The sequence below is a fragment of the Acomys russatus genome, chromosome 29, assembly GCF_903995435.1.
Source record: "Acomys russatus chromosome 29, mAcoRus1.1, whole genome shotgun sequence".
Classification (NCBI taxonomy): domain Eukaryota; kingdom Metazoa; phylum Chordata; class Mammalia; order Rodentia; family Muridae; genus Acomys; species Acomys russatus.
The window spans coordinates 46647397-46674876 of record NC_067165.1 but is presented as its reverse complement, the minus strand read 5'-3'; the positions used below and the strand labels follow the sequence as shown (position 1 = coordinate 46674876).

General features: G+C 53.3%; 2 protein-coding genes across 2 annotated transcripts in view; one reads left to right on the top strand and one right to left on the bottom strand.

Moving 5' to 3' along the window:
* The window catches only part of Prkcz (protein kinase C zeta), a 110402-nt gene extending 98660 nt beyond the window's left edge, over window positions 1-11742 (top strand). The window contains exons 14-18 of the mRNA XM_051171158.1: window positions 3554-3673; window positions 4211-4290; window positions 4646-4735; window positions 11366-11481; window positions 11562-11742. Coding sequence (XP_051027115.1) covers window positions 3554-3673; window positions 4211-4290; window positions 4646-4735; window positions 11366-11481; window positions 11562-11649 — 494 coding nt within the window. The 3' untranslated portion in view covers window positions 11650-11742. The remainder of the gene's footprint in view (window positions 1-3553; window positions 3674-4210; window positions 4291-4645; window positions 4736-11365; window positions 11482-11561) is intronic.
* A 4831-nt stretch (window positions 11743-16573) lies between these two features.
* On the bottom strand, window positions 16574-26908 carry Faap20 (FA core complex associated protein 20). The gene is given in 7 exon segments (XM_051171117.1): window positions 16574-16823; window positions 21569-21852; window positions 21946-22090; window positions 22503-22580; window positions 23870-24060; window positions 26667-26890; window positions 26893-26908. Coding segments are annotated over 7 exon segments (1011 nt in total). The 3' UTR covers window positions 16574-16750.
* Window positions 26909-27480: the final 572 nt, after the last annotated feature.

The window sequence follows — 27480 nt, the reverse complement described above, 5'->3', positions numbered from 1 at the left end:
CAACACACAGCACCCTGTGCTTCCCTGCTGGAGGTCACCTCTTGCATACCTTCTCAGCCCACCAGGCGACTCCGGACAACATTCCTCTCCCTGAGGGACCCTAAGGCTGGGAGGAGGAAAAGGACAAGGGAGCAAAGACAGACAGATCCAGGGTCAGGTCACAGCACCCAGAGGCAGAGGCCACACGTATGTGGAGAAACACAGTGTCCTTGGGAATGGCAGAGGTGCCTCAGTCAGGGTCCAGAGCAGAGAGTGACCTGGGGTGCCCTGTAGTCATGATGGCACACTTTGACGACTCCTTCTCTGACGGAAAACAGTCGTGTGTGTGTGTGTGTGTGTGTGTGTGTGTGTGTGTGTGTGTGTGTGTTGCAGGGGGGAAGGCAGGGGGGTGGCAGCAGGACCTACATAGGAACATGGACGTCCATGAGATGGAGGAGCAGCTATAGCATGCGGTGTGTGCTCACACGTGCACACACCTAACATACAACAGGCTCGTCATATATGTTCATGTAAACAGCCACTTCTGCATCCTAGTGTCCTCTGCCATGCAGGTGAGATCACAGGCATGGGCCACCTGACCCCTAACTCATGACGGTGACTTCAGTGAAACCACTCATAAAACACGCCTTCACATAAAGGCCACAAGTGTAGCAGGCTGTGTGCGTGCGTGCGTGCGTGCTTGTGTCAGGCGGCATGTGTGGGCCACTGACCCAAGAGAATGACGGGGCTGCTAGTAGCTGCTTCAGTTGAAATTGTCGGTAACCAGAGAAGAAAAGAACAGAGCAGAAATAGTCTAGAACCGGCCAGGGTTCTAACTGGCCCTGGTTCTGTGTGTGATGGAGGGAACACTGTTCCAGAGACACAGGGATGGCCAGGCAGAGCTGAAGGCTGCCTTCCCTCCTGCTCCCTAAAAACCTAAAAGGCGAACAACTGGAGAGATGGCTCAGAGGTGAAGAGCACTGGCTGCTCTTCCAAAGGTTCTGAGTTCAATTCCTGGCAACCACTTGGTGGCTCACAACCATCAATAATGAGATCTGGTGCCCTCGTCTGGCATGTAGGTGTACATGCAAATACAGCACATACGTACGTACGTACATGCATGCATACATACGTACATACATGCATACGAATGTACATACATACGAACGTGCATACAGCACATATATACATACGCACGCACGTACACACAGCACATACATACATGCGTACATGCGTACATACATACATACGTACATACATGTGTGCATACATACATGTGTACATACATGCATGCATACATACATGCATGTGTGCATACATACAAACGTGCATGCGTGCGTGCGTACGTGCATACATGCATGCATGCGTACATACACACGTACGTACATACATACGTACGTACATACACACGTACGTACATACGTGCATACATGCATGCGTGTGTGCATACATGCATACATACGTACATACATACATGTGTGCGTGTGTGCATACATGCATGCATACGTACGTACATACGTACATACGTACATACATACACACATACATACGTACATGCGTGCATACATACATATATGCGTACATACATACATGCATACGTACGTACATACATGCATACGTATGTACATACACACATACATGTGTACATGCGTGCATACATACATACATGCGTACATACATACGTACGTACATACATGCATGCGTGTGTGCATGCATGCATACATACGTACATACATACATGTGTGCGTGTGTGCATACATGCATACATACGTACGTACATACGTACGTACGTACATACACACATACATACGTACATGCGTGCATACATACATATATGCGTACATACATACATGCATACGTACGTACATACATGCATACGTATGTACATACACACATACATGTGTACATGCGTGCATACATACATACATGCGTACATACATACGTACGTACATACATGCGTGCGTGTGTGCATACATGCATACATACGTACATACATACATGCGTGCGTGTGTGCATACATGCATACATACGTACGTACATACATGCATACGTACGTACATACACACATACATACGTACATGCGTGCATACATACATATATGGGTACATACATACATGCATGCATACGTACGTACATACATGCATACGTACGTACATACACACATACATACGTACATGCATGCATACATACATATATGCATACATACATGCGTACGTGTGTGCATACATGCATACATACGTACGTACATACATGCATATGTACGTACATACATGCATACGTATGTACATACACACATACATGTGTACATGCGTGCATACATACATACATGCGTACGTACATACATGCGTACACACATACATACATGCATGCACACAGCACATACACACATACATGCGTACATACATACGTTCACCTTGAAAGAAAGAGGGAAACAAAGAATAAAGGCAGACAGTGGTGGTGCATGGCATTAATCCCAATACTTGAGAGGCAGAGTCAAGCAGGTCTATAGAGCTAGTTCCAGAACAATCAGGTCTACACAAAGAAACCCTGTTTCCAAAAACAAACAAAGCAAACAAACAAATTCATGAATGTAGAAGAAGTTATAAGAACGTGTTTTCTTTTTTTAAAAAAAGATTTATTATTTATTTTTATGTATACAGTGCTCTGCCTGCATGTACACCTGCAGGCCAGAGGAGGGTATTAGATCACATTACAGATGGTTGTGAGCCACCATGTGGTTGCTGGGAATTGAACTCAGGACCTCTGGAAGAACTGTCAGTGCTCTTAACCGCTGAGCCATCTCTCCAGCCCCAAGAAAGTGTTTTTTTACGTCACAGAAGGGGCTTCGGCTAGCTCTGTGTGTCGTGGCAGCACTGGGCATTGACCTAGAGCTTTACACGTGTGAGAAAGTGCTCTGCGTTCCTCGGTGAGAAGGGGACTTGGTAACTCTAAATGAAAACAGGAAAAAAGCCAATTATGGTGGCATGCACTCCAGAGTCTGAGGCGGGAGGGTCACAAGTTCAAGGCCAGCCTGGGCTATATAGTGAGATCCTGCCGATGATGATGATGGCAGCGGCGGCTGGAGAGATGGCTCAGAGGTTAAGAGCACTGACTGCTCTTCCAGAGGTCCTGAGTTCAATTCCCAGTAACCACATGGTGGCTCACAGCCATCTATAATGTGATCTGATGCCCTCTTCTGGCCTGCAGGTGTACATGCAGACATGGCACTGTAAATAAATCTTTAAAAAAAAAAAATAATAATAATAATAATAATAACAACAGCAAAGCAGGGTCCGTTCTTGGACCCATTCAGCGTGTTTGTGTAGCAAAGCTGTCCCAGCAGAGCTGAAGGGCCAGGTAACAGCCTAGGTTATCACAGTGCAGGTTGAGGAGTCGCAGCCATACACCAGTTCTGCAGCTTCTAGGGAAACAGATGCCCAGCTCAGTGAGTGAAATTCAGCCCTGCTGCCCAGGGAGATGGATGCTGGCTCTTCGGCGTGTTCACTTTCATGGACTAAGAGTGTCACGGGCTTCCCCACCACCTCCTGCCTAATGACTGCCTGCTTCATCCCAGGGTTCAGCGTGGATTGGTGGGCGCTGGGTGTGCTCATGTTCGAGATGATGGCTGGGCGTTCCCCGTTTGACATCATCACGGACAACCCTGACATGAACACTGAAGACTACCTTTTCCAAGGTCAGTAGCTCACAGCATTTCCCTCCCTGCTCTTTTCTTCCCTTCTCAGAGGTGAGGATGGGGAACCTTTCCTCTGGCAGAGGATGTGAAGTCAGATGGCCAACGTTTACCTCACCCCAAGTCACTTAGAGAGAGAGTGCCCTGGCAGCCAGCCCACCCGAGGCATTTCCTATAGCCCCAGGCATGTTCCCCTTACCCCTGGTCAGGGTTAATGGCGTGTCCCTCAGCACCCCATGGTGACCAGTGTCCAGAGGCCTTCGCATGCCTCAGACCAAAAGGTAGTTCCGGGACTGCAAGTCTGAGTTCTGGCTTGGAACTGGGGTTCATGCCAGGTTTCAGTTGCATGGCCTTGTCATCCCAGCTGCTTGAGAGGGCTGGTAGGAAGGGCAGGAGTTCACAGCCAGGCTAGATACATAGCAAGATTCTGTCCCCCTCCCCCCAAAAAAACACATGAAGATGGACAGAGTTCAGGTACCCTGCAGGCTGCCAGGAAAGGCAAGCACTGCCCTTCTCACCCGGACCCTGTCCTCCTCACAGTTATCCTGGAAAAGCCGATCCGGATTCCCCGCTTCCTGTCTGTCAAGGCCTCACACGTCTTGAAAGGATTTTTAAATAAGGTAAGCTCTGGCCTTGGTGACCGAACATCTCCGGGATCAAGTCATCCATGGGATGGGATGGGTGGACGGAGCCTGCTGCTATCAGAGCTGTTTATTATCGCTGCCAGCTGCTCTGTGCAGGTCTGATCGTCCGGTTTGGCGCTGGGGCTCTGTGATCTGTGAGTTTAATTTTTATTGATGCAAAATAAATGGTGAGAAAATAACCCACCGAAGGAGGAACCCCAGCAGAGGGGAGATTGTACCTGGCTGGGAATGGCTGGGTACAGTGAGCGCCCCTGCGGGGAAACCTGGGTTGGATGGTGTTTCCTTGGGAGTCCTGACTCACCCCTATTTGAACCCCCCCTCCGCCCCCCAGGATCCCAAAGAGAGGCTTGGCTGCCGGCCGCAGACTGGGTTCTCTGACATCAAGTCACACGCCTTCTTCCGCAGCATAGACTGGGACCTGGTAAGCCTCAAGGGTCACTGCTGTGTGTGGTGGGCTGCTCTCACAGCCAGAGTGGGGGTCCCAAGGGTCATCTTCTTTAGTGTCATGGTTGGTTTCCCAAAGCTGCCCAGACCCTGTCTGTCCTGTTGCTCGTCGCTGGGCTGGCTAGCAAGCAAAAGCCTCAGGGCTCTCACTTGAGTCTGTTCCTGATATTAGGAGAGAAAAACAGCTTGCTTCAAAATAAACAATTGGCAGATCTCTGTGAGCTCGAGGCCGGCCTGGTCTACAAAGCAAGTCCAGGATAGCCAAGGCTACACAGAGAGACCCTGTCTTGGAAAACAAAACAAAAATAATAATAATAATAATAATAATAAACAATTGGGAAAGTTACTGCAATGTCACCTATAAAAAAAGTACACTCTTGGTGGCGCATGCCTTTAATCCCAGCACTGGGGAGGCAGAGGCAAGTGGATCTCAGTGAGTTCGAGGCCGGCCTGGTCTACAAAGTGAGTCCAGGACAGCCAAGATAACACAGAGAAACCCTGTCTTGAAAAAAAAAAACAAAACAAAACAAAAAAGTACACTCTTTTGAGGGAAAATATAAAGATTAGCCTATTGAGTAAATCTGGAACTTGCCCAACTCTGGGACACTGGACACCTTCCTCTGACCTTTCCAGATGGTCTACTGCCAGCACTGTCTACATTCCATCCCCCCAGGAAGAACAGGGTGTTGTCACAGAACTAGTCATTTTTTACTGACAGGACTGTTAGTGTGTGTGGGTTCTGGGAGGAATGGGGAGGGCCAGGCCTCAGAGGCAGCCAGGAAAGATGATGCCCCACAACCCATGACCCTCCTGGAGCTGGGCCCTATTGTTGCACAGTCAGAGCCTCCTGTCTCTCCCTTCTTCAAGTGTAGGTATTTATGCGGTATTCAGAGCACTGACACTCTTTTTTTAAAAACATTTGGAGCCGGGCGTGGTGGCTGGTGCACGCCTTTAATGCCAGCACTCGGTGGGGGGGGGGGGGGGGCAGAGGCAGGCGGGTCGCTGTGAGTTCGAGGCCAGCCTGGTCTACAAAGTGAGTCTTAGGACAGCCAAGGCTACACAGAGAAACCCTGTCTCAAAAAAACAAACAAAAAAAAACCAACCAAACAAACAACAATTTGGCTTGTGAACGTGTGTGTACACACGGAGGTCAGCGGACAGCTTCTGAGAGCCAGTTCTATCCTTCCACCATTTAGGCCACGGGGACCAAACTCAGGTGATCGGTGTTGGCAGCATGAGCTGTCACTTGCTGAACCATCTTACTGGCCCTTGATACTTAAGAACCAATTTTGTGAGCTTTTCCATCTCATTTTCTTGCTCTGGCAGCATCAGAGAGAAGCAATGGGTTTATTTCTAACCTAGATCTTCACAGTGTAGCCCTGCCTGGCCTGGTCTGGGCTCTACCCGTAGGCTCTCTGCCGGCCCCAGTCTTTTGGAACCCATCGCCCCGACTCTGAGCCAGATACTGCAGATCCCTCGGCACAGTAGCGAGAGCTCTACACTGTCTCCCAGACACTGTCCTTTTGACTCCTCCTCAGCCCCTGGCCCTGGGCTCCCGTCAGTCTTACCTCACCACGGGAGTGGTGTGACACAGTGTCTAATTTCAGCCCAGCTCTCTCAAAGCTGGAGAGCCACGTGGTTCTGAGCAAGAAGACTGGCTGAGGAGGGTCCCCAGCGCATCAGGCACGCGCTACTGTAGTTTTCAGTACATCGTCACAGCCCATCCTCCTCGGCCCAGGAGACACCCGCCTCGCCCTCCCCTCCCCTGGCCACTCCCGCTGGTGTTCCATCTTGCAACTTGGCTTTCCTCAGCTCAGTCTTGAAAGGGAGCTCAGCTAGTAGGCTGGCCTTGCATTCTGGAACCCTTCACTCAGTGAAGCATCTTCAAGGCTCATGCCTGTCAGGGTGATGTGCATGCCCTCCCTCGTGGCCGCATAGATGAGCCATGTGTTCACCCACTGATGGTCACCTGCGTGGGACCCTCTCTCTGGTTCTTAGTTCACCAGGCATCTCGCGCGGCGTGTTTGCCAGGACTCATGTCTAGTTTCTTGGGGACATTTCTCTAGAGGAGCCACTGTTGGGATGGTCGCTCCATCCTACCTGCTGAGGGTCTATAGCCCAGCACTGGCTGCAGAAAGCTGCAGCCTCGGGGCGGGAGCATAGGCCCAGAGGCTGCACAGTGGGTGAGACTCAGCATGCTGGTCCCCTGGCCCATCATAAGGAAGGAAGTAGATGTGGGCAGCAAGGAGAATTGCAACTGATCCCCCGTGAGCCACTGGGACAGCACTGGAGAGGCTCCTAATCCCGGCCCTTCCCCAACTGACCCAGCACTGCTCTTGTCAGCACCGTCGGTGCAGCCACAGTCGTAACTGGTGTGTCCAAGATCTTGGACTTAGGCCAGCTGACACGGGTCTTGTTCGGGGGTTATAGGCTAGATGGCACTGCTGTCTGTGGAAGAGGCACTGAGGAAGAGGAGGCCAGGCTTATCTTTGGCTCTCCCCTCCCCCCAACCCCCGCCCCACCCCACCCCCCACCGTGGGCTTGGGTTTTGAAAGGAGTGACAGCCAAACTGTCACTTGAGTCCCTGGGACACCTGAGCTGAAGCTCTGGAAAGGCCTATTTTTGGGGTGAGCCTCCCCTCCCTCCCCCATAAGTAGCCAGGCAGACTGGCAGGAAACAGCTCGCCACACCTACACCTCCCTCCACTAGTGCTGTCCCTCCAGCACACTCTGTTCTGATGTCCTCTAGGGCCACCCTGCAGAGGGAGTCATGACAGGCTCGGGCAGGCAGAGCAGCGGCTGCTCTTGCAGACAGAGGAGGGTGGGCAAATCCCAGTGCTGGAGTTCCACTTCCGACAAGTCCAGGGGGATGACCTTGATCAGACACAGACAAGACCCTCCTCTGCCCGTCCCGGTGGCTGATGTGAGGACTGTGTAGTGGCACACTGTTCCCCCATAGTGACCTTTTGCTACCAGATCCTCTAAGCCTACCCTCTCCAGACTCAGCAGCAGAGGCCACTCTAGAACTTGGTGCTCAGGGTCCTCCCTGGGCCTTGGCCATGGGCTCCTCTGCCATGCCGCTCCACTGCTCTGGAGCAAGAGTGGAGTCGGAAGGGAGCGGAGGGGCACAGGGAGGGGCTGTGGGGTGGTCTCCTGCCCCTCCTCTGGGACGTGAGGGTGGGAGCATATCCTCCGCTAAGCACACCAAGTCCACAGTGGCCATCCGGCACATCCTTCACTGCCAAGTCTCCACCAGAAGGTTTGGATTTTAGCATAAAGGCCACGGGAAAGTTGTTGGACACAGTCCCAGACGCAGATATGACTAGTCAGTCAATTGGTTCTGAAAGAAAAGGGTCCGTGCAGCAAAGTCCTGGCTCCCTTGGGACGCTTGGCTACAGCCGCCTACCACAAGGGTCTGTCCGCAGACCCTCTGTCAGGTGCTCCATAGGGATTTGACAGTATCTCAAGTCTGTGAGGTATGTATCTTAACAGCAGTCCCTGCCCCACCGTGAACCGGAGAGAGCTGAAGTGGCCATCTGGGCATTGCTACCACCTGCCGTCAAACCTACTAGGTTCCAGGTTGCTGGCAGGTGCCGTGGCGACTGGCCACCTTGAGGAGTGAGTCACACTGTGGCTAAAACAAGCTCCGTTGACATCAGTTCCCACCAGGGCAGGAAGTCGATAGCCTCCACCCCTGCCCCGTGTCGGGCATTTTAAATAGGTCCAGGCCAGTGAGATGATGGTTCAGTGGGTAAAGGTGCCTGGCACCCAGCTGACGGCCTGAGTTAGATTTCCAGGACGCAGATGATGGAATGAGAGAGCTGTCCCCTCCGTACAGGTGTGCCGCGGCTCACGTGTGCCCACTCGTGCACACATAGGGAAACAAATGCATTTAAATAATAGGCCGGAGGCTTCTAGAGGAGAGTCTTGACTCCAGAGAGGAAAGCGAGTAGATGGACTCACAAAGCCCTCTGGCCCGTGGCCGTAGCATGAGCCTGTGGCCAGGAGAGAAAGGAAGCAACAGGAGGACAGGATGGAGGGCCACACCCAGAAAAGCCCAGGCACAGGGCTCCAGAGACAAACAGGTGCTGCAGGCAATTGTGCAGTCCACAGCCAGGTGGACTCGTCAGAAACGGGGTCACAGCTGCCACTAGCCCCAGGCACAGCTCCCTAAATAGGGCCAGCACCCTGCTAACCCTCATTGCAGGACCAGCCTGTGTAGCCCAGACTTGAGAAGCCAATAGCGACAGCAGCATCCTGGCTGTTGGGCGTATCTCTTTGCCTCGGGTACCAAGAATCCAAATGGCCGGTGCTATCCATGTGCTCTCGGCTGTTCCTCCTGCCTACAGCAGTGCTGGGAACTCTGTTCCCTCCGTGTTCACTGCTGTGAACTCTGGAGCCATCCCAGAGGCTGCCAGGCTTAGAGCTCCCTACTCTCCTGAGCAAGGCCTCACTGGTGTCCCGTACCCAACCATACTGCGTCTTGTCCATCAGGGAATGCACAGCGGCCAGAAGAGATGCTGGTGTCGCCACGTGGCACCATGATGCGTGTGGCAAGGGGGGGTCCTCCCTCACATCCACACTCACCCTCATTCATACTGGGTAACCAGACAGCTGAGTGTGTCCCTAAAACCCTGCTGGGGACTTCTGGGATGTGGGAGGGGTCTGGTCTGGGCCAGTTAGGACCCTGACAGGCAAGGCTGCAGGCAGACATAGGCTCAGGGTGCTTGGTTAGACGCAGCGTCGCCCCGGTGGTACAAGGACAAATTTGTAGTCCTCATAAGTTACCCAGTCTTCGCAGGACCGCACTGGCACCCTTTCTTGCTCTTACTCTGTCACTCACTATGGATGCGCCCACTCCTCACACCTTCTCCGTTCCTTTTCTCGTTCCCTCGCTCGCTCACTCACCCATGCACGCTGTGCTCTGTTGGATCAGCGTTGTCTCTAAGAACTGAGATGCAGCTATAAGCCAGACACTGGTCCCTTCCACAGGGCCATCGTTAGACAGACTAGGGAAATGTCACAGCAGCTCCCCTGCCAGCCATATGTGAGGTGAAGTGCAGACTCACGCAGCGTCCTCAAGGCCTGCATCCTGAGCTCACGCAGGGCAGTGTGGCTGATAGGACAGAGCTTCGTGCTGTTCTGGGACCAGTTGTCACCCACCTCCCCCTGAAAGAGCTGAGTGAGTGCTGGACAGACAGCAACAAATGCTCAGGAACGCCCCACCTGTGTGGTTGCCCCTATGTGGCTCAAGAGCCCTGCTTGATGAAGAAGAACAGCTGTGCTTTATCTTTCTCCTTTAAAAAAACAAAACAAGGGCCTGGTGTGGTGGTGCACACCTTTAATCCCAGAACTCGGGAGGCAGAGGTAGGCAGATCGCTGTGAGTTCGAGGCCAACCTGTTCTAAAAAGTGAGTCTAGGACAGCCAAGACTACATAGAAAGACCCTGTCTCGAAAAACCAAAAAATAACAACCACAAAATAGGGTCTGTGATGCCCTGGCTGTCCTGGAACTCACTCTATAGACTAGGCTAGCTTTGAACTCAGAGATCCTCCTGCCTCTGCCTCCCCAGTGCTGGGATTATAGGTATGTGCCACAACCATCCAGCTGAACAGCTATTTTATAGCCAGTCTCGAGGTTGGAGAGATGGCACGGCGGTTAGGAGCAGTGACAGCTCTTCCAGAGGTCCTGAGTTCAATTCCCAGCACCCACCTGGCGGCTCACAACTGTCTGTAACTTCAAGATCTGACACCTTCACACAGACATACATGCAGGCAAAATACAAATGCACATAAAATAAAGATAAAATTTAAAATAATAAATTACAAATAACCAATCCATCTTGGCACACCATGCCCCCTTTCTCTGTTTTGGAACCCAAACATTCAGAACAGATACAACAACAGCAAAACACTCGGGACGGGGGTAGAAAGGAGGGCAGTGGGACCGAATGTGGACAGAGCCTAATAATATATGAAAGGCCCATAAGTTTATGCTGTTTTATGTTATGTGTCTCTGGCCGGCCAGAACTCACAGAGATCCACCTGCCACACCTAGATGCCTGGAATGCAAGCAGCCGTGAATGGTTGTGAGTGTGAGACTGGGGGCAGGGGCGGAATTCCTTGGCACTGTTGGTACCATGTGGCGAGGGTCAGACACCAGAGTCTCTGCAGATGGCTGCCTTCCCCGCTGGACCAGAGGGACCACCTCTAAATAATAAAAGACAGAAATGACATCCACCGTAGGGTGAGGAGCGGAGGGAAGGGTCCTCCCAGTGCCCATCCAGGGGGGGATGTTGTCACACCCAAATACCATTATGATCAGGTTCTGAGAGACAGAGCGGGGGAGGGCGAGAGGAGAGCGTTTCCAGCCACCACCTATAATGCTGCTTCCCCAGGACCTCTGCATCCAGTACTTTTCCGGGGTTGGATATCTTCTCCCAAATTCTTTGCGTTAAAGGGGGGGGGGGGACTGGCATTCAAATACCAGGCATGCTGAAAAGCTCAGCTTCCTGTTTCATCTCGTGATTTGTGTGCGCACAAAGAGCCAACTCGGGCAAAGGGCACGCATGGCGCTCCCCCCTGACACGCCCTTGTCAATATCCTCAGCTGGAAAAGAAGCAGGCCCTGCCTCCCTTTCAGCCCCAGATCACGGACGACTATGGCCTGGACAACTTTGATACGCAGTTCACCAGCGAGCCCGTGCAGCTGACCCCAGATGACGAGTAAGTCCCGGGCAGGTGGGAAGGACAGTGCCTGAGGGAGGGACATGGCCTGCCACTCTTCGCCTCTTCTGCGTTTCTAGGGACGTCATAAAAAGGATTGACCAGTCTGAGTTTGAAGGCTTTGAGTACATCAACCCACTTCTGCTCTCTGCTGAGGAGTCCGTGTGAGGCCATGAGCATCTGTTGTGGACACACCTGTGAATGACCCTGTCACTTTACCCTTAACTACAGCATATGCATGCCAGGCTGGGCACTTAGGCTCCGAGCAGCCAGGGAGGGATGCTGGCCACCAAGACCGCAGAGGGGCATCCCAACAGGCACTTGTGAGCTGATCAGTCTCTTGTGTCCGGGCCCCAGAGGCTGGCTTTGTGATGGAGGAACCGCTTCCTGTGCCCCGTGGCGGCCCTACCAGAGGGCGAGATGGTCACGCCGTTTTGAAGGTGCACATTTTCCACAGAAACAGAACTCGATGCACTGACCCGCTCCAGGAAAAGATAGCGTGTAATGCCCTGAGGAATAAAATGTACCGATGATGTTGAAGCCTCTTCTGATGCCTTTTTTCTGAGTGGCACCCGCCTGATGTCCCCAACGTGGCCCCCATGTGAGGAGGAAGCTGCACTTTCCGAGCAGGCAGACCGTAGGCAGGGGATGGGTACCCAAGTGCCTGCAGGGACGCACTGCAACAAGAATTGTTACAGATTTGGAACGGTTTTCTAAGTCCCGGTAAGTTCTGTTGTTAATATTTAACAAGTATTTTCATACCTAGTGCAGCTAAGCCGTGGTAGTCCAAGGCTGAAGTGACACCCTGGTCAGCTTGGTGGCATTGTTCCTACCAGCCCTTTTGGACTCCCAGGGGGAAAATTGGATTATAGAGATTCTAAAACATTGCTCACCAAAGCACCAGTAAACCAAATAAATAGGTAAATAAATTTTTAAAAAAGGGGATGAGAATTGAAAACTAAATCCGCACAAAGTATACTTCTGAGAACCATAGCCAGTGCCTCCAAGATGTCTTGTGTTATACATTAGATTTTTTGGAAAATATTTTTATCACTGATACTCCAGATTAGAAAATTTAAACACGTGTGTGTGATGGACCCAAGCCTTAAAGTAACAGAATACCCACAATCCCATACTCTTCCCGGGGAAACACGCCTGCTCCACACTGCTGTGATCAGACATCCTCCTCTTTAGATTTACTGGGGAGGCCCATGGGAGGCTTTCCGGGATAGGTCAGTTAATGCAGCAGGCCAGGTGTGGCGGGGGCCGTTGTTTACGCACCTTGGTCATGGCAGGTCATGACAGAGCACCCCAGGTCCACCCAAGCCAGGCTGGCCCGCGTGGCAAACAAGCCTCACATCCCCCAACCCTGCCAAACTGAGTCTCCATTGTCAGGCAGGGTGGAGTCTAGCCTCCTCTCATGTTTAGAGCTGGTGGCCTTGGCAAAAATCAAAGTTAGGGGGAAAAAATGTAGAGGCGCTGTTAACGGTGCTGCCCTGCTTCCCTGTGATGCCCAGTGGCCGCCCACAGCCCTCACCCCAATTCACTCAGGTTTCTCGGGCCATCGCCATGCCTGGCACTGAACACATCAGAGCCACACCCAGGTCCAAGGTGCTGGGACGGAGCAGGCAGCCCAGGCTTCGGACCACGTGGCTCCGGAACACCTGTTGAACACGGACACATTTCAACCAGCACTCCCAGTGTCCATCAGTCAAACACGTCCCCAACAACTGGTTAAAAAAAAAAAATCAAACAGAGCCTAAGAGCCAGTATTTGGGCCCCCAGGGGTATCCATCTCAGCCTTGGGGTGTCCATGTGGCTGGAGCCCCAGTCTGAGGGCTCTGCAGTCACACCTGCCTGTGAGCTGAGCTGCTAAGGTGAAGAGCCCCACAAACAGTCCAAGAACAAATGGGTTCTTCAGGGTCCTTTCCTCCCGGTGTGCTGCTGCCCTGCACAGCAGCAGCTCCTTTGCCCACACAGCTCGGGAGCCCTTGGGTGTGTTTATTTGGATACTGCCTATTGCCAAATGACTTGCTGGTTACTGGTTCGACTGCTCATGTACAAATGTGTGAATAGCGTTGTGCCCACCAAAAGGGGAGACTTTTATATACAGTAACTTGTTTTATAAATTAAAGAAAGTGAAGGGTGTACTGAAATGTGATTTGGGGGAGGGTGGGGGGTGATAAATAGCGCTAACGGTTGCAAACAGCCCCGGGCAAGATAGTGTGTGTCTTTTGAAAATGGTTCACAAACACTGGTGACTTCATGACTGTAAAGCCGTGACCATGACCGTGTGGTTTTGTACACTTGATCGGTGGAGCCCGTCGCCAGCCCGAGTTCCTTCTGTGGATGATGTTCTCGCCCTCCACGGCCAAGGTCATTCGTGTTCTTGCCTATCTATTAAAGACTTTGACGAAAACGCCCTTACTGGTGTTATTTGTATTCAACGTTCGGCGAAAGCAAAGGTTTTATTCCATTTTCCCGAGTCTCTCCCTAGACTACATTTAGGCTTAGGACGCAGCACGGAACAGGTGTCCCACACACCTGCCCGCTCAGTGCCTCACCACCATCCCCATGAGCCGAGTCTGGCCTCACAACTGAAGATTCTGGAGGCACGCCCTCTTTCCTCCTAACGTGACAGGCTGCACTGTCGCACACCCGCGTCTCTGTGTTTCCCCATCACTGTACTTTCTCAGGTTACAATGCTGGGATTGCAGACTGACTAGATTAGGGATTTCTGGAACCCTGGTGTGAGACCGGTGTGAGTCCCACTGGACCAGCTGAGAAATGCTCTCCTCACTCATGTCAGAGCTCCAAGGTTGCTCTTCTTCCTATTTCCCAGAAACATGCACCAAGCCTGAGACCCACATCGTCGGTGTCCCTGGTTCTGAGGCCCTTCCCAGCATCCTGGGACCCCCCCTCCTGCAGGTAGCCTGTGAGGAACTCTTCAGCCCCATGACCAGGGAATCCTCTCACCCGATGATGACACCTGTCTTTAGGAGAACCCTGACAAAGTGGCCTTTGCAAGTGTGCCTCTTCACCTGGCAACACAGCTAGTTTCAGGTAGTTTGAGTTTTTTGAAGGGGTTCTAGGCATTGCAGCAGGCTTTACGCACCGGGTGAGTCCTCACCTACTGTCTGCTGCACCACAGCCGCCTTCGTGTGTTTTTATGGGTTATATGAAGCCCTAGCAGCTTGTTTTTTGCGACAGGTTGACTTGGCTTTACTATGTAGGGTAAAGAGTCTGAGCGTGAACCCTCACCTGCCAATCGCTGAGGTTACAGGTGGGACCCACCACACCCAACTGATTGAGCCATGGTTATCTCGGGCTTTCAGACCACACCTATCTCCAGCCCAGGCCAATACTCGTTTCCACAGACAAGACTGTCAGACACAAGTCAGTCTAGGGGACATTGTAATCCCAGCACTTGAGAGGTAGTGACAGGAAAATCGAGTTGTCCTCAGCCACAGAGTGAGTTCAAAACACAAAGATTGGGGGAAAGGCGGGGGGAAGTGCCAGGCCTTGCTGGGAGCCCACTATTTAGCGTCTGGGATTAATAGCACAAGAAAACAACCTAAATTTGCTTTTGCCCCATTTTCACTTAGGTCGTCAGCTAGAACATGTAGCTGACAAGATATGGCCCATACCCCTCCCTTAATTTCTCCTCAGGAACCCTACCCCTTAGCCATGAGGTTGAGGAAGCACATTCCACTCCCCGTGGTATCTTGGCTGTGCCACCAAGACACTCCCCAGCCTAGGTAGACAACACACCTTCCATCTTAGTCCTGGAAACGGAGGAGCCAACGTGGCGAGCTCTGATGAGGGTCCGTGTTGACATTGAGGACAGGTGCCTTGCTATGTCCCGAGTGGTAGTGAGGTTCCTATCTCTCAAGGCCCCTTCAGTAGGTTCTCTGAATCCCCTTGAGGAAGCCCCACCCTCATGACCCGCCCTCAAGGCTCCATGGTCACACCATCATCACTAGGGACGAGGACCTCAATTCAGTGATAAGCCGTCAGCCTGCCGTCCTGTGTTTCTGGACGGGGAGCTGCGCATTTGGAGAAATAAAAACATAACTGGGGCGACCAAGAAGTCGAGTGGTTAGGACAAGCTGCTCTTAGCGAGGACTCGAGTTTGGGTCCTCGCGGTTCACAACCGCCTCTAACTGTAGCTCCAGGCACCCAGTGCCCTCTACTGGCCTCTGTGGGCAACCACGTTCACGTGCACAGACCGTACACAGACACATATAAATACACACCATTACCTTTTTAAAAAATGTCTATGAGGGGCTGGAGAGATGGCTCAGAGGTTAAGAGCACTGACTGCTCTTCCAAACGTCCTGAGTTCAATTCCCAGCAACGACATGGTGCCTCACAACTATCTATAATGTGATCTAATACCCTCTTCTGGCCTGCAGGTGTACATGCAGACAAAACATTGTATATATAATAAATAAATCCCTTTTTTTTTTCTTTAATGTCTATGAAGCCAGGTGGTGGTGGCGCACTCCTGTAATCCCAGCACTCAGGAAGCAGAGACAGGTGGATCTCTGCGTTTAAGGGCAGCCTGGTCTACAGAGTGAACTCAGGACATAGAGAAACCCTGTCTCAAAAAACCAAAAGAAAAAAACAAAAATAAAAAAGTCTGTGAAATGTAATCCAGTAGATCACGCTTGCGGCCAGGAAAAGGTGCCGCTGCGCACATACGTTCACAAGACTTGGGTCTCGTGACAGATCCTGGCTCCCCTGCTTGGGTGGGCATACTCGTTTTTTCTTCTTGCTAGGACAAACTGCTTGATCAAAGCAACATAAGGTTTATTTCGGCCCACAGACGGAGTGCGGTCCACCACGGCAGGAAAGGCACAGTAGCACAGGCAGCTCCACCCACCGTGGCACGTGAGCAGTGCACCACATCACATCCCCAGTCTGGAAGCGATTCAATTTCTCTCTTTTCCTTTTTCATTCAGCGGGACCCTAGGCCAAGGTACCCCCACATCCAAGGTGCACCTTCCTTTCCCACTTAATCTCTGGAAATGGCTTCGCAGACACACCCAGAGGTGTGCCTCCTGGGTGATAACGAATCCCATCAACTTGGCAATGAACCATCACAGGATCTGCTGCTACCAGCTGTCAGTGATCAGCATCATCCCAACCCCCACAAACAAAACCAGAAGGAGCCTGTACTCAGACATCCACACGAAGATGCATCTCCGCAGCCGCATCCAATGTCCGCATGAATGCTCGAGGGAGACACGGCGAGGCGTCCTGCAGCTCACCACACGAGGTCTTCTGTGCTGTCAGCCAAGCACTGAGCAATGTGGCTATCCACATCCAGCTGGGTCAGCCTGCAAGGGAGAGGAGACAGTGGAGACGCCTCCTAAGAGAGTGCTGGCCAAGGGAAGGGCCTCCCTCCTGGAGTACTCCAGAACCCCTGGGAAGCCCTGGGCTCTTCCACAGCTGGTCAGCAAGGTTGACCTCCCTGTTACTTGAGAACTCTTTTCTAGGCCAGAGATTCTTAAGTCCCACAGACTCTCTGGGGCCAGCAAGATGGCTCAGCGAGTTAAGCACTTGCTTGATGACCTGAGTTCAATCCTTGGAACCCACGTAATAGGAGAAAATAACTAGAAGTTTTCCTCAGACTTCCACACTCTAGTTCTGGTATGCACACGCGCACACATGCATACACACACACACACAATATAATTTAAAAAGCCAGATGTGGTGGTGCATGCCCTTAATACCAGCACTCTGGGGGCAGAGGCAGGTGGATCTCTATAAGTTCGAGGCCAGCCTGGTCTAGAGAGTGACTTCCAGGACAGCCAAGGCTACACAGTGAGACCCTGTCTCACAAAACAAAAGGCAGAGACCAGCAAGGGGAGCTAGAGGCTCTACACCAGCTCTAGAGGTACAGCGCAGGCCTCATTGCCCATGCCTGGCTACAGTAGGTCAGGCTGGACAAACCTAAAGGTACTCCACCAACCAGCACAAAGGGCAGTTCTCAGGAAAGCCCAGCTCAGTGGGCAGCCCAGGGAAAGACACATGAAAGTCAGAGTCCCTCCAGGACAGCCAGCCCCACCCTCCAGGAGGCAGACATGCTCACAGGAGGGGCTGCAGCTCAGGTTGACTGGCTGGTGTTCGCTTGTTTCTTGGTTGGTAAAAGGCTCCCCTATATAGCCCAGGCTGTCTTGAAACTCACTCTGCAGACCAGGCTGGCCTCAAACTCACAGAGATCTGTGCTGGGATTAAAGGCATGTGCCACCACACCCTGCTAGGCAATGTTTCCTTGATGTGGAAGGACCAAGCCCCACCATGCAAGATTCAGTCATGTGGCCCCTGCCTCTACATTTCTGGAAGGCCCATAGAGCTCCTGCACCCCAGGAGGGCTGGACCACTGGCCTTGAGAAGGGCATCACAGCCAGAGAACAAAGGCAGCACCCTTTCCACTCGTGACTTCATCTGGCCATCAGAGAGAGGAGGTGACCCAGCTAGGGTGGTCAGTACAGCTGCCAGGACAAAGCTCAGCAGCCCAGGACTTGCTGGAGGCCATGCGGCCACCATCCTATTAGAGGGGCCATCTCTTGGATATCACCACCCAGAGACATGCCCCTGGAGTGGCTAAGCTCACAAGTCTCTGCTCACATGGCCCCTACTTCCTTCTAGCACCCCACACACAGCCTTTTGTCCTCACACAGCAATCCACCAGGCACCACTCCTCCCTCAGACTCTCCGTACAGCTCCTGACCCCATGAGCACTACAATGAACCCCATTCCGCAAACCAATGTCGGAGAGTCTCACCCAAGCCTGTTAGAGCAGGACTGCCATCTCCCGACGTAGAACCAACCAGAAACCCCGTGACTCTCATCACAGTGCCCTGTGTCTCTCCCAGCAGTCAGCTCACCGTGTATGTGCTGAGGCTGGTGAAATGACCCACACAAGTCCTAAGGTGAAACCCCACAGATCCCTAGGGTCCTCTGGACATCCTGCTGGCCAACCAGGTGCCCATTACTTCCCCTCACAGGCCTCCCAGGGCTTGGCCGGCTCGCTGCACCCTAGCTGGCTCCCACCTAGATCGATGGCCACTATGGGAACAGACCTGCCTAGAGACTTACAACAGAACAGACACCAAGAGAATGGGCCTGAGACCACATCAGACACCTCGCTCCCGCGTCCCAGGACTCTCAACGGCTGTCTCAACTGGCAGTCCCCAACAAATGGTCTCTGACTTCCCTGAGAGCCCCTCAGGCAATCTAACCAAGGTATTAACACTTCCCTCCCTACAGCTTTCTGGAAGGCACCTGAAGGGTCTGTGTGGACCCCAACCATCCTCGAGCGGGGTCTCGGGGATTCTGCCCCTCCCACCCCACCCACCCCCGCAGGAGCTGTTTCTGTAGCACTCATCTCACAGCTGAGCTCCTGCTCACTCCCAGACACAGCTCATCCCTGGATATGGCCGACCAACATGGATTTGCCCCAGATTCTGAGAGGGGCACAGCCATGAGCCAGGCATCGGGCATCCCTGTCATCCCAGCTACTCTGAAAGCTGAGGCAAGAAGACAGCTTGGCTTAGGTTACATATTGAAAAAAAGGGGGGGGGACAGAGGACAGACAAGCAGGGAGGGGGGACAGACGGATGGACAGAGAGAGAGACAGAGACACACACCGAGAGAAATAATCACAACCACCAAGCCTCACTGCGTTGGGAAAACTAAGGTTTCAGCATCTCCCTCTGTGAGACTGTCTCACCAGCTGCCTGCCTGGCACAGGTGTGAGAGAGAATACAGCGGCTTCCCTATCTGTGGGTTCAAACAACCACAGATAGAAGTGACTGTACCAGCCGGGTGCAGTGGCGCAGGTCTGTAATCCCAGCACTCTGAGGCAGAGGCAGGTGGACCTCTATGAGTTCGAGGCCAGCCTGGTCTACAAAGTGAGTCCAGGAACAGCCAGGGCTACACAGAGAGACCCTGTCTGGGGGGTGGCGGGGGTGATGACTGTGCTAAATATAAAGACGTGCCCTTGTCATCATCTGCCCTTGTCATCATTTCCTGGACAATACAGACTTACACAAAGCCACATGAAGATGCTATTGAGGGACAACTGTCTTATAGAAAAGCACTGCAGGCTGGTACACTGCGAGTACTGGACCAGCCCCCAAAGGTGGGCAAAGAAAGACACAAGTCTGAATGTGGCAGCTAGGTCTTCTTGGACCAAACATACACAGCATGTATGTAAACCCAGCATCTGATTCCTGGCACGGTTAGCAGTAAAACGGTGCTCTGCATGGCTCAGCCACAGCTAAAAGAAGTAAAGAGTGGGGTGACGCTCCTGGGGGCGCTCCCAGGCTCACCTGCGCCAGCTATGTCTGTCCCTCAGAGGGCGACATGACAACTCAGTCTGTGCCTAGCTGCCAAACTGACCTGCCAGGAGCCAGTCAGCCTCCTCGCCTGGGTCTTGCCCATTGTCTGCCATCTAAACTGCAGAGCGTCCTGGAGTTGGGGCAGGAATGGGACGCAAGCTCCTTCAAGAGCGTGGGGCATGGTTTCCCCACAGCCAGCCTGACAAAATGGCTGCCACGTCACGTGAGTCTCACCAAATAGATCCCAGTTCCTTTACAGTTAAACATAAGAACGCGTCTTAGTCGGTGCAGGCTTGCTAAGACTTGAGCCTGCTTTGGGAATAAAAAAAAATCAAGGCACTTTGCCAAGCCGCCTTACAGCTACTGCAAAAGCACCCAGCGTGCACCCAGCTTCTCTCTTCGGCGGCCGTCTTCAGGAGTCTTTTTTCAGACGTGAAAGGACAGCACAGACAAAAAGCCGTCCTGGAACAAGGGAGGAATGGGAACTATGACAGGATCTGGGGTCTGTGAGAATGAATTCCCCAAAAGGGCTCCCAAGCCCTCAGCTTCTGCGCCTGGGTCTCACAAACACTCACTGTCACATGAACAGGACCCCACTTGGGGACAGCCATAACCTGACTCAAGCCAGCCCACACGCAACACGTTGTCTCAGCTAAGTGGACTGGGTGTTGTTAGGGGTGGGGCTGGGGAGTCTCTCAAATTCACAAAGGCTTGATTCTGACTTTTTTTGTTATTTTGGTTTGGTTTGGTTTGGTTTTCGAGACAGGGTTTTCTGTGTAGCTTTGGCTGTCCTGGACTCACTTTGTAGACCAGGCTGGCCTCAAACTCACAGAGATCCACCTGCCTCTGCCTTCTAAGCGCCAGGATTAAAGGCGTGCGCCACTACTCCGCCCGGCCTGATTTTTTTTTTTTTTAAAGCCACATTTTGGAGGTTAGGAAAATGGCTCGGTCGGTAAAGTACTTGCTTGTGCAAACATTACCCACGTAAAACGCAAGCACTGGCAGTATGGATTTGTGACCCAGCTACTGAGGAGGCAGGAGGTCCCCAAGCTCACTGGCTACCCACCCTAGCCAAACCAGTGAGTTCTAGGTTCAGTGGGAGACTCTATCTCAAAAACTAAGGTGAGAAGTGATGGAGAAAAACACCTGACCTGACCTCCAGATAAATGAGCACCTCTGTGCACGACTTTCACGGACACATACATGTAACACACAAACAAGAAATACTCGCGCCTTTGTTTTGTTGAGTTTTTTGAGACGAGGCCTGTTTAACATAGCACTGACTATTCTGGAACTTGCTAAGTAGACCAGGCTGGCCTCCCAAATGCTGGGATTAAAGACATAAGCAACCACTCCCAGGTCAGCACAAATGGTTTTAAAAAACATTTGGAGGGGTCGGGCGTGATGGCATGCCCCTTTAATCCCAGCACTCGGGAGGCAGAGGCAGGCGGATCTCTGTGAGTTCCAGGCCAGCCTCTCTACACAGGGAGTCCAAGACAGTCAGGGCTGTTGCACAGAGAAGCCCCGTTTAAAAAATAATAATAAATTGGGGCTGTTAGACTCTGAAGTAGGGTTCAACCGGCCTTATCTTCAATGTAGCCCTGGCTGTCTTGGACTCGCTTTAGAGGCCAGGCTGCCTTCGAACTCAGCCTGCCTCTGCCTCCTGAGCGTGCTGGGTGTATTTTTACCACAGGCTAAGTCTACAGCCTGATGTCTGCGGTGCAAGTGACACTCACTTCGGGTCAAATGCCTTCTGGCACAACGGGCAGCTCAGCAACACAGGTGGGTTCTGCGCAGGCTCACACTCTTGGGTGCTGGGAGCCCGACGGGAATCCGCTGCAGGGCATCCTTTCCCAGATGGAGGAGGAGGTGACCCCTGGGAACCTCCAGCCCCGTGGACCAGCTGGTAGGGGCGTCCAGAGCCACCAAGGGCAGGTGGAAAAGGCGTCCAGGAAAAAGTCTTGGATCCCACAGTGAAGACCTCGGGAGGCGCAGGGGGCTCTGGGTCAGGCTGGGACTCCTGCAAAGCACGTACCCATAAGGTCATAGCCACGGACGCCATGACTGCCCCCACAACCCCCGCAGGGCCTGGGAACCCTCCAGACGGACACACCTGGCAGGGAAAAGCAGGCAGCGGTGGTAATGGCTGACTGTCGGGGGTCAAATCCGCTTTCCCGCTCGCGGCGCTACGCAGCAGAGCAGCCCACGGCTCACTCTTACAGCTCTCCAAGAGGAACCAGGGGCGGCGGTTAGGAGGCCTGGGAAAGCGCAAGCAGAGTCAGCCCGGGGGTGAGGGGGTGGGAGCCCTGGTAGAAATGGGCTCCCCAGAGAGAGGTAGCAGGACCCCCGGGGGAGGGGGCAGAAGGGGTCGACAGTGCGGTCACGGAGGAGGGACTCCGCGGTGGAACGAGGAGCGTGGCTCGCCTAGGGCGGGAAACGGACTGTAGGGGGAAATGGAGCCTGGGGCTGCGAAAGACGCAAAGTGGGGGGGCGGGTGGTGGGTAGGGAGCGCAGGGTTTGGGCGGAAGAAGCGAGCGCGCGCGCCCAGAGAGAGGCGGAGCCACGCTGGCAGCAGGCCGCACGGTGGCGGAGTGCGCGCGCGCTCGCGAAGTGGGACCCGCACCTAGGCGGGAGCGCCGCGGACCCCTGCGCCCCCTGCGCCCGCCTCACCCGGCCCCGGCGGGCGGCTTGCGGCGACTCAGCCTCCCCCGCAGCCGCTGCTGCTGCTCCTCCTCCTCCATCCACCCCCTTCCAAAGAGCGTCCGGCGGAAGTGAGACGTACAACCCGACCCGCCCTAGCTCCCAAGTGCCATCTCCCCCCTCGTGGCACTGCTAGTCCGTGGCGCCGAGATCCCAACCTTCGAGGACACGAGGCTGCCGCCTTGAGGGAGAGGCGGGACAGGGTGCAACTTGCCCTCCAGCTGGCAATGGTGCGAGGTTGGGCCCACCCGACCCTGCGCAAAGCTTCCCTGCAGCCATTGCTCCCTTCCGGCAGCACGTGCCCTGCCAGTGCCACCTCCCCAGGGGTACTAGACAATGCCCTGCCTCAGTTTTCCAGTTCTGTACCCCTTTTCGGGAGGCCTAATGGACAGAGCCAGATTTCCAGATCCAATTCTACCATCACTGTTTTCTTATAAAGGGAACTGGGTTTCTCCACCCAAGAGAGAAGAGGCGAACCAAGGGACTTTGAGCTCCGAGCGAGAAACCCGGGCTTCCTACCAGCCCTGCGATCCTGCAGCCCGTCGCTTGGTGGCAGCAGAAGCCCGGGCACCTAGGTGTCCGCTTTGGAATTCGCCAAGTGTCTGTCTATTTCTCCGCAGCCCCCAGGGGTCAGGGCTGTTCCTAAAGCTGGTCCTGAAACCATCTGACTCCCAGACCCCTCTTCCTAGGTTCCCGTCAGAACCTTACCTTCCATCCCTAGGCGAGGTCACGCCCACCGTGTGTGGTCCAGCCTGGAAGCTGTGTCCAGGCCAGGGTCTGGGGAATAGATTTTTTTCTTTTTTCTTTTTTCTTTTTCTTTTCTTTTCTTTTCTTTCCCCGAGACGGGTTTCTCTGTATAGCCTTGGCTGTCCTGGACTCCGTTTGTAGACCAGGCTGGACTCGAACTCACAGAGATCCACCTGCCTCTGCCTCCCTAGTGCTGAGATTAAAGGCCCACGCCACCACGCCCGGCTGGGGATAGATTTTTGACTAGGGTCTTTTATCTCTGCAGACTTGAAGAGGATGAGCACGTTTAATCTCCTAAGAATCCCACAGCACACATGAGGATGTCTGTTCTGCCTTGAAGTGTTTTGGGGGAGTGGCATCTTGGGAACCTGCCTGCTGTAGCCTAAAGAAGCCAGAGTGATGGTCAAAGGTGCAGCCCAAGGAGCTGCCCAGGCAGGAGCTGCCAGGGTGGAGCAGTCTCATACTGCACTGTTAGGGATGACCTGGGACCAGGGTGGGAAGACAGGTGTGATGGGTCCCAGGCCCATGAAGCGCCCGCTGATGGGACACTGGGCTTTTGAAGAAAGTGTCACTGTACTTTTGCGGGAGACCTTGAGAACTCTAGGAGGACTGGCACCAGCTCATAAGCAGGAGGAAGGCCCGAGGAGAGCTGCAGGATGCCCAGCCAGGTGCTGAGAGGGTCCTGTGTGGCTAAGAGGGCCCAGTTCAGCCACACCCGAGAACCAGAGCCCAGGGCCTTTCCTGAGGTCTTCAGCATACCAGCCCCTCCCATACCCCTCCTCTGCGTACACAGGTGCTATGGCCCATTGGCCCAAGAGGGTCAGAGCGAAGCAGAGCAGGCAGACTTACCCCGAAGCTCCTGAAGAAGTTCTCTCTTCAAGTACCCCGAGGCTGAAGAGATGTGTGTTCTCGAGGCACAGAGTAAGGAGACTCCGTTATCTTCTGGCCTTGGCCACTTCAGTGGGACCTTTGGCTGTCAGGAGAGACAGGCACTGACCCCAGAATAGACCACACCAGCTGCAGAATGTGGGTCCTCCTGGCTGAGGACTCTCAGACCCATGTGAATGCTGCTCTTCTGGGGGCTTTGTTCCACCCCCAGGGTTGTCGCTCTTCCCTCAGGCTGCCTGGGAGGGCGCCAGGCCAGAGGCCTTGTGGCCTGCAGCTTGGAACTCTTCCACAGAGAATGAAGTTCAAGGAGACCCCACTCGGTGCCAAGCAGCCTTCATTCCTCCTCTCGACCACTGCCTCGACAGTCTGGGGCTTACAAGATCCAGTCATTTCTTAAAAAAAAAAAAATAGATTTTATTTTATATATATCAATATATGCATTCATGCATGTATTTGTGTCATGTGTGTCTGGTGCCCACAGTGGTCTGAAGAAGGTCTTGGATCCCCTACAACTGTAGTCACAGATGGTTGTGAGCTATCATGTGGGGTACTGGGGGGGGGAGGGACCTGGATCCTTTGCAAGAACAGCAAGTACTCTTAACCGCTAAGTCATCTCTCCAGCCCCATTCCTACCATTTCTAGAACTGGAGGGGGTAGAAACTGGGGTGATAGGCAGCCCCAACAAACCCAGCTTGTCCCAGGCGCCTTCCATGTATTATCAAGAAAGGCCTTTAAAGTTTAACTTGAGCAGTGGTGGCACACACCTTTAATCTTGTCATTTGGGAGGCAGAGACAGAGGGATCTCTCTGAGTTTGAGGCCAGCCTGGTCTACAGAGCGAATTCCAGGACAGCCAGGGCTGTGAAGAAAGACCTGTCTCAAAAGAATAAAACAAAACAAAAAGTTAAATTTGGGCTGGGGAGGTGGCTCAGCGGGTACAGCACATGTGCAACAATTAGAGCTCAAGGTCAGTTCTCAAAAACTGTGTGAAGCCGGCCTGACAGCACAGGTCTGTGGCCTTAGTGCTGCTGTGGGCAAGGGCAGAGACGGGACCCTCCTCTGAAGCTTTCGCACCAGCCAGCCTTGTGTACACAGGACCAAACAGGAGACTGCCTTAAACATGGTGGAAGGTGAGGACCAATAGCAGGGGTTGGCCTCCATTCCTGCACTATGATGGTATGTGCCCACCCTCATACCATGGAGGAGGGTGGGGCACAGATTCTTTTTAATTAATTAAAAAGTAAAATTGGGGCTGGGCGTGGTGGCGCACACCTTTAATCCCAGTACTTGGGAGGCAGAGGCAGGCAGATCTCTGTGAGTTCGAGGCCAGCCTGCACTGCAGAGCTAGTTCCAGGAGGGCCAGAGCTGTTACACAGAAAAACCCTGTCTCGAAAAACAAAACAAAAGAAAAGGAAGAAAGAAAAAAGTAAAATTGGACTTAATGGAGCCATCTGCTGTGGTGACAAGGAATTAACTTCATTCGAAAATACTTTCTGCTTGGGACTGACCCTTGTACTGCAGAAACAACTTTCTTTTGAGCCAAAATTCACATTTACAAAAGGGCAGTTCAAAGCCGGGCCTGGTGGCATGCACATTTAATCCCAGCACTCAGGAGGCAGAGGCAGGCAGATTGCTGTGAATTCGAGGCCAGCCTGGCCTACGAAGCGAGTCTAGGACAGCCAAGGCTACACAGAGAAACCCTGTCAACAAACAAACAAACAAAAGGCTACTTCAGCCCTTTGGAAGAGACATGGAGGAAGCAGGAAGTACTCCTGTGTGGGAGGCAATGGGGCCTCCGTCCACAGAGTGCCCCAGGTTGGGGACCGCCTTCATCTCTTTGGCTTTGTCCATGGTTAGACCATATTTGCCTGGAGGAAAAGCCCAAACTCTGCAAAGCTAATCTCGGAAATCTGTCTGCCAGCCAGGTTGGTGTCTTGGCAAATAGTTTTCTCAAGGTGCTGTTAACAGAATCCTCACTCGGCCAGGCCAGGCGTGGTGGCGCACACCTTTGATCCCAGCACTCGGGAGGCAGAGGCAGGCGGATCTCTGTGAGTTCGAGGCCAGCCTGGCCTACAAAGCGAGCCCAGGACAGCCAGGGCTACAAGAGAAACCCTGTCTCGGAGGCAGGGGTGAAGTCGTCACTCCCTCACTAGCAAGGCTAGTCCTAGGATTGGTCTCTGTCACCAGCAGGGGATGGTCAGCTGCTGAGCTGGGTGAACCTGTCCATCAGACCCTGCTCTAAAGCTGTGGTCCCAGGCCTTGGGCTCCCTACAGTCTTCTTGTCTTCTTGGAAACCAGGTTTGCCATTAATTTACCCTCTGAATGGGTCATGACAACATCTGTCTGTGACCAAGCCCAGAGAGGACACAGGCCTCTAGTTTTCAGGCGAGACCTGTAGTAGGCCGGCATGTTTAGATGCACGCTTCTGTCACTTGGCTCCCCATTCTCACGGTGTGGCAGAACACTGTGACATCTACACGGGGTGCCCCAGAGATACTCACTGGCTGTGTGAGGATGTCCACAAGGCCTGGGCGGCCTTCTCTCCCTGAGTGGCCTTCTGACAACAGGCTGAGTTCCCCACACCTGCTGGCCTGTGTATGCCAAGCAGGCAAGGCTGCCTGGAGCCAGGCACGGCGGCATTTATGGGTTGTGGGAGTGCCAGGCAGACAGGCTGTATGAGACAGTTGCCTGGGAAACATCGCAGGATCCGCCAGGCAGCAGAGTGTTGTTCAGGCCCACACATGGGGTGTGGGGGCAAGGGTGTGCTGGGGGAGGGGAGGCGCAGACACTGCAGCTCCCTTAGGGCACCTCCTCGAGCCTCCAGCCGGGGATCGGTCGGTGGTCAGGACCTACATGCAGTCAGCAAGCCAAAGCCAAGAGTGGGGCGACCTAACCCAAAAAGCCAAGGTACACTGGGGGAGAGGGCGCTGGGGGAAGGGACCTTGCCCTATTTCAGCTCCCACCTCTGAGGCATCCTTCTGGCCACTTCTGTCTGTCCACCGTGGTCCTTCTGACATTTAGCAAACTCGACCAGTCACTTTCCCAAACCCTCTTATGGCCCAACTTCACATCCAGCCCAGGGCCTGTGCCTCTGTTGGTCCTTTCACTAGGTGGCTGGCTTCTACGCCCCTACAGACCAGCCTTCGGGGACAGAGCCCTAGGGAGCAGGGCGGCAAAGGGGGAAACTCAGGCCCCTCCTGTGGAGACAATAAATCAAGCAGAAACCAAGCTTTACTGGTGTATGGGGTGAGTGGGACTCCCAGGGGACTCCCCAGGGAGGCTGTGGTTTCTCAGCTCCCACAGCGTCAGCTTTGA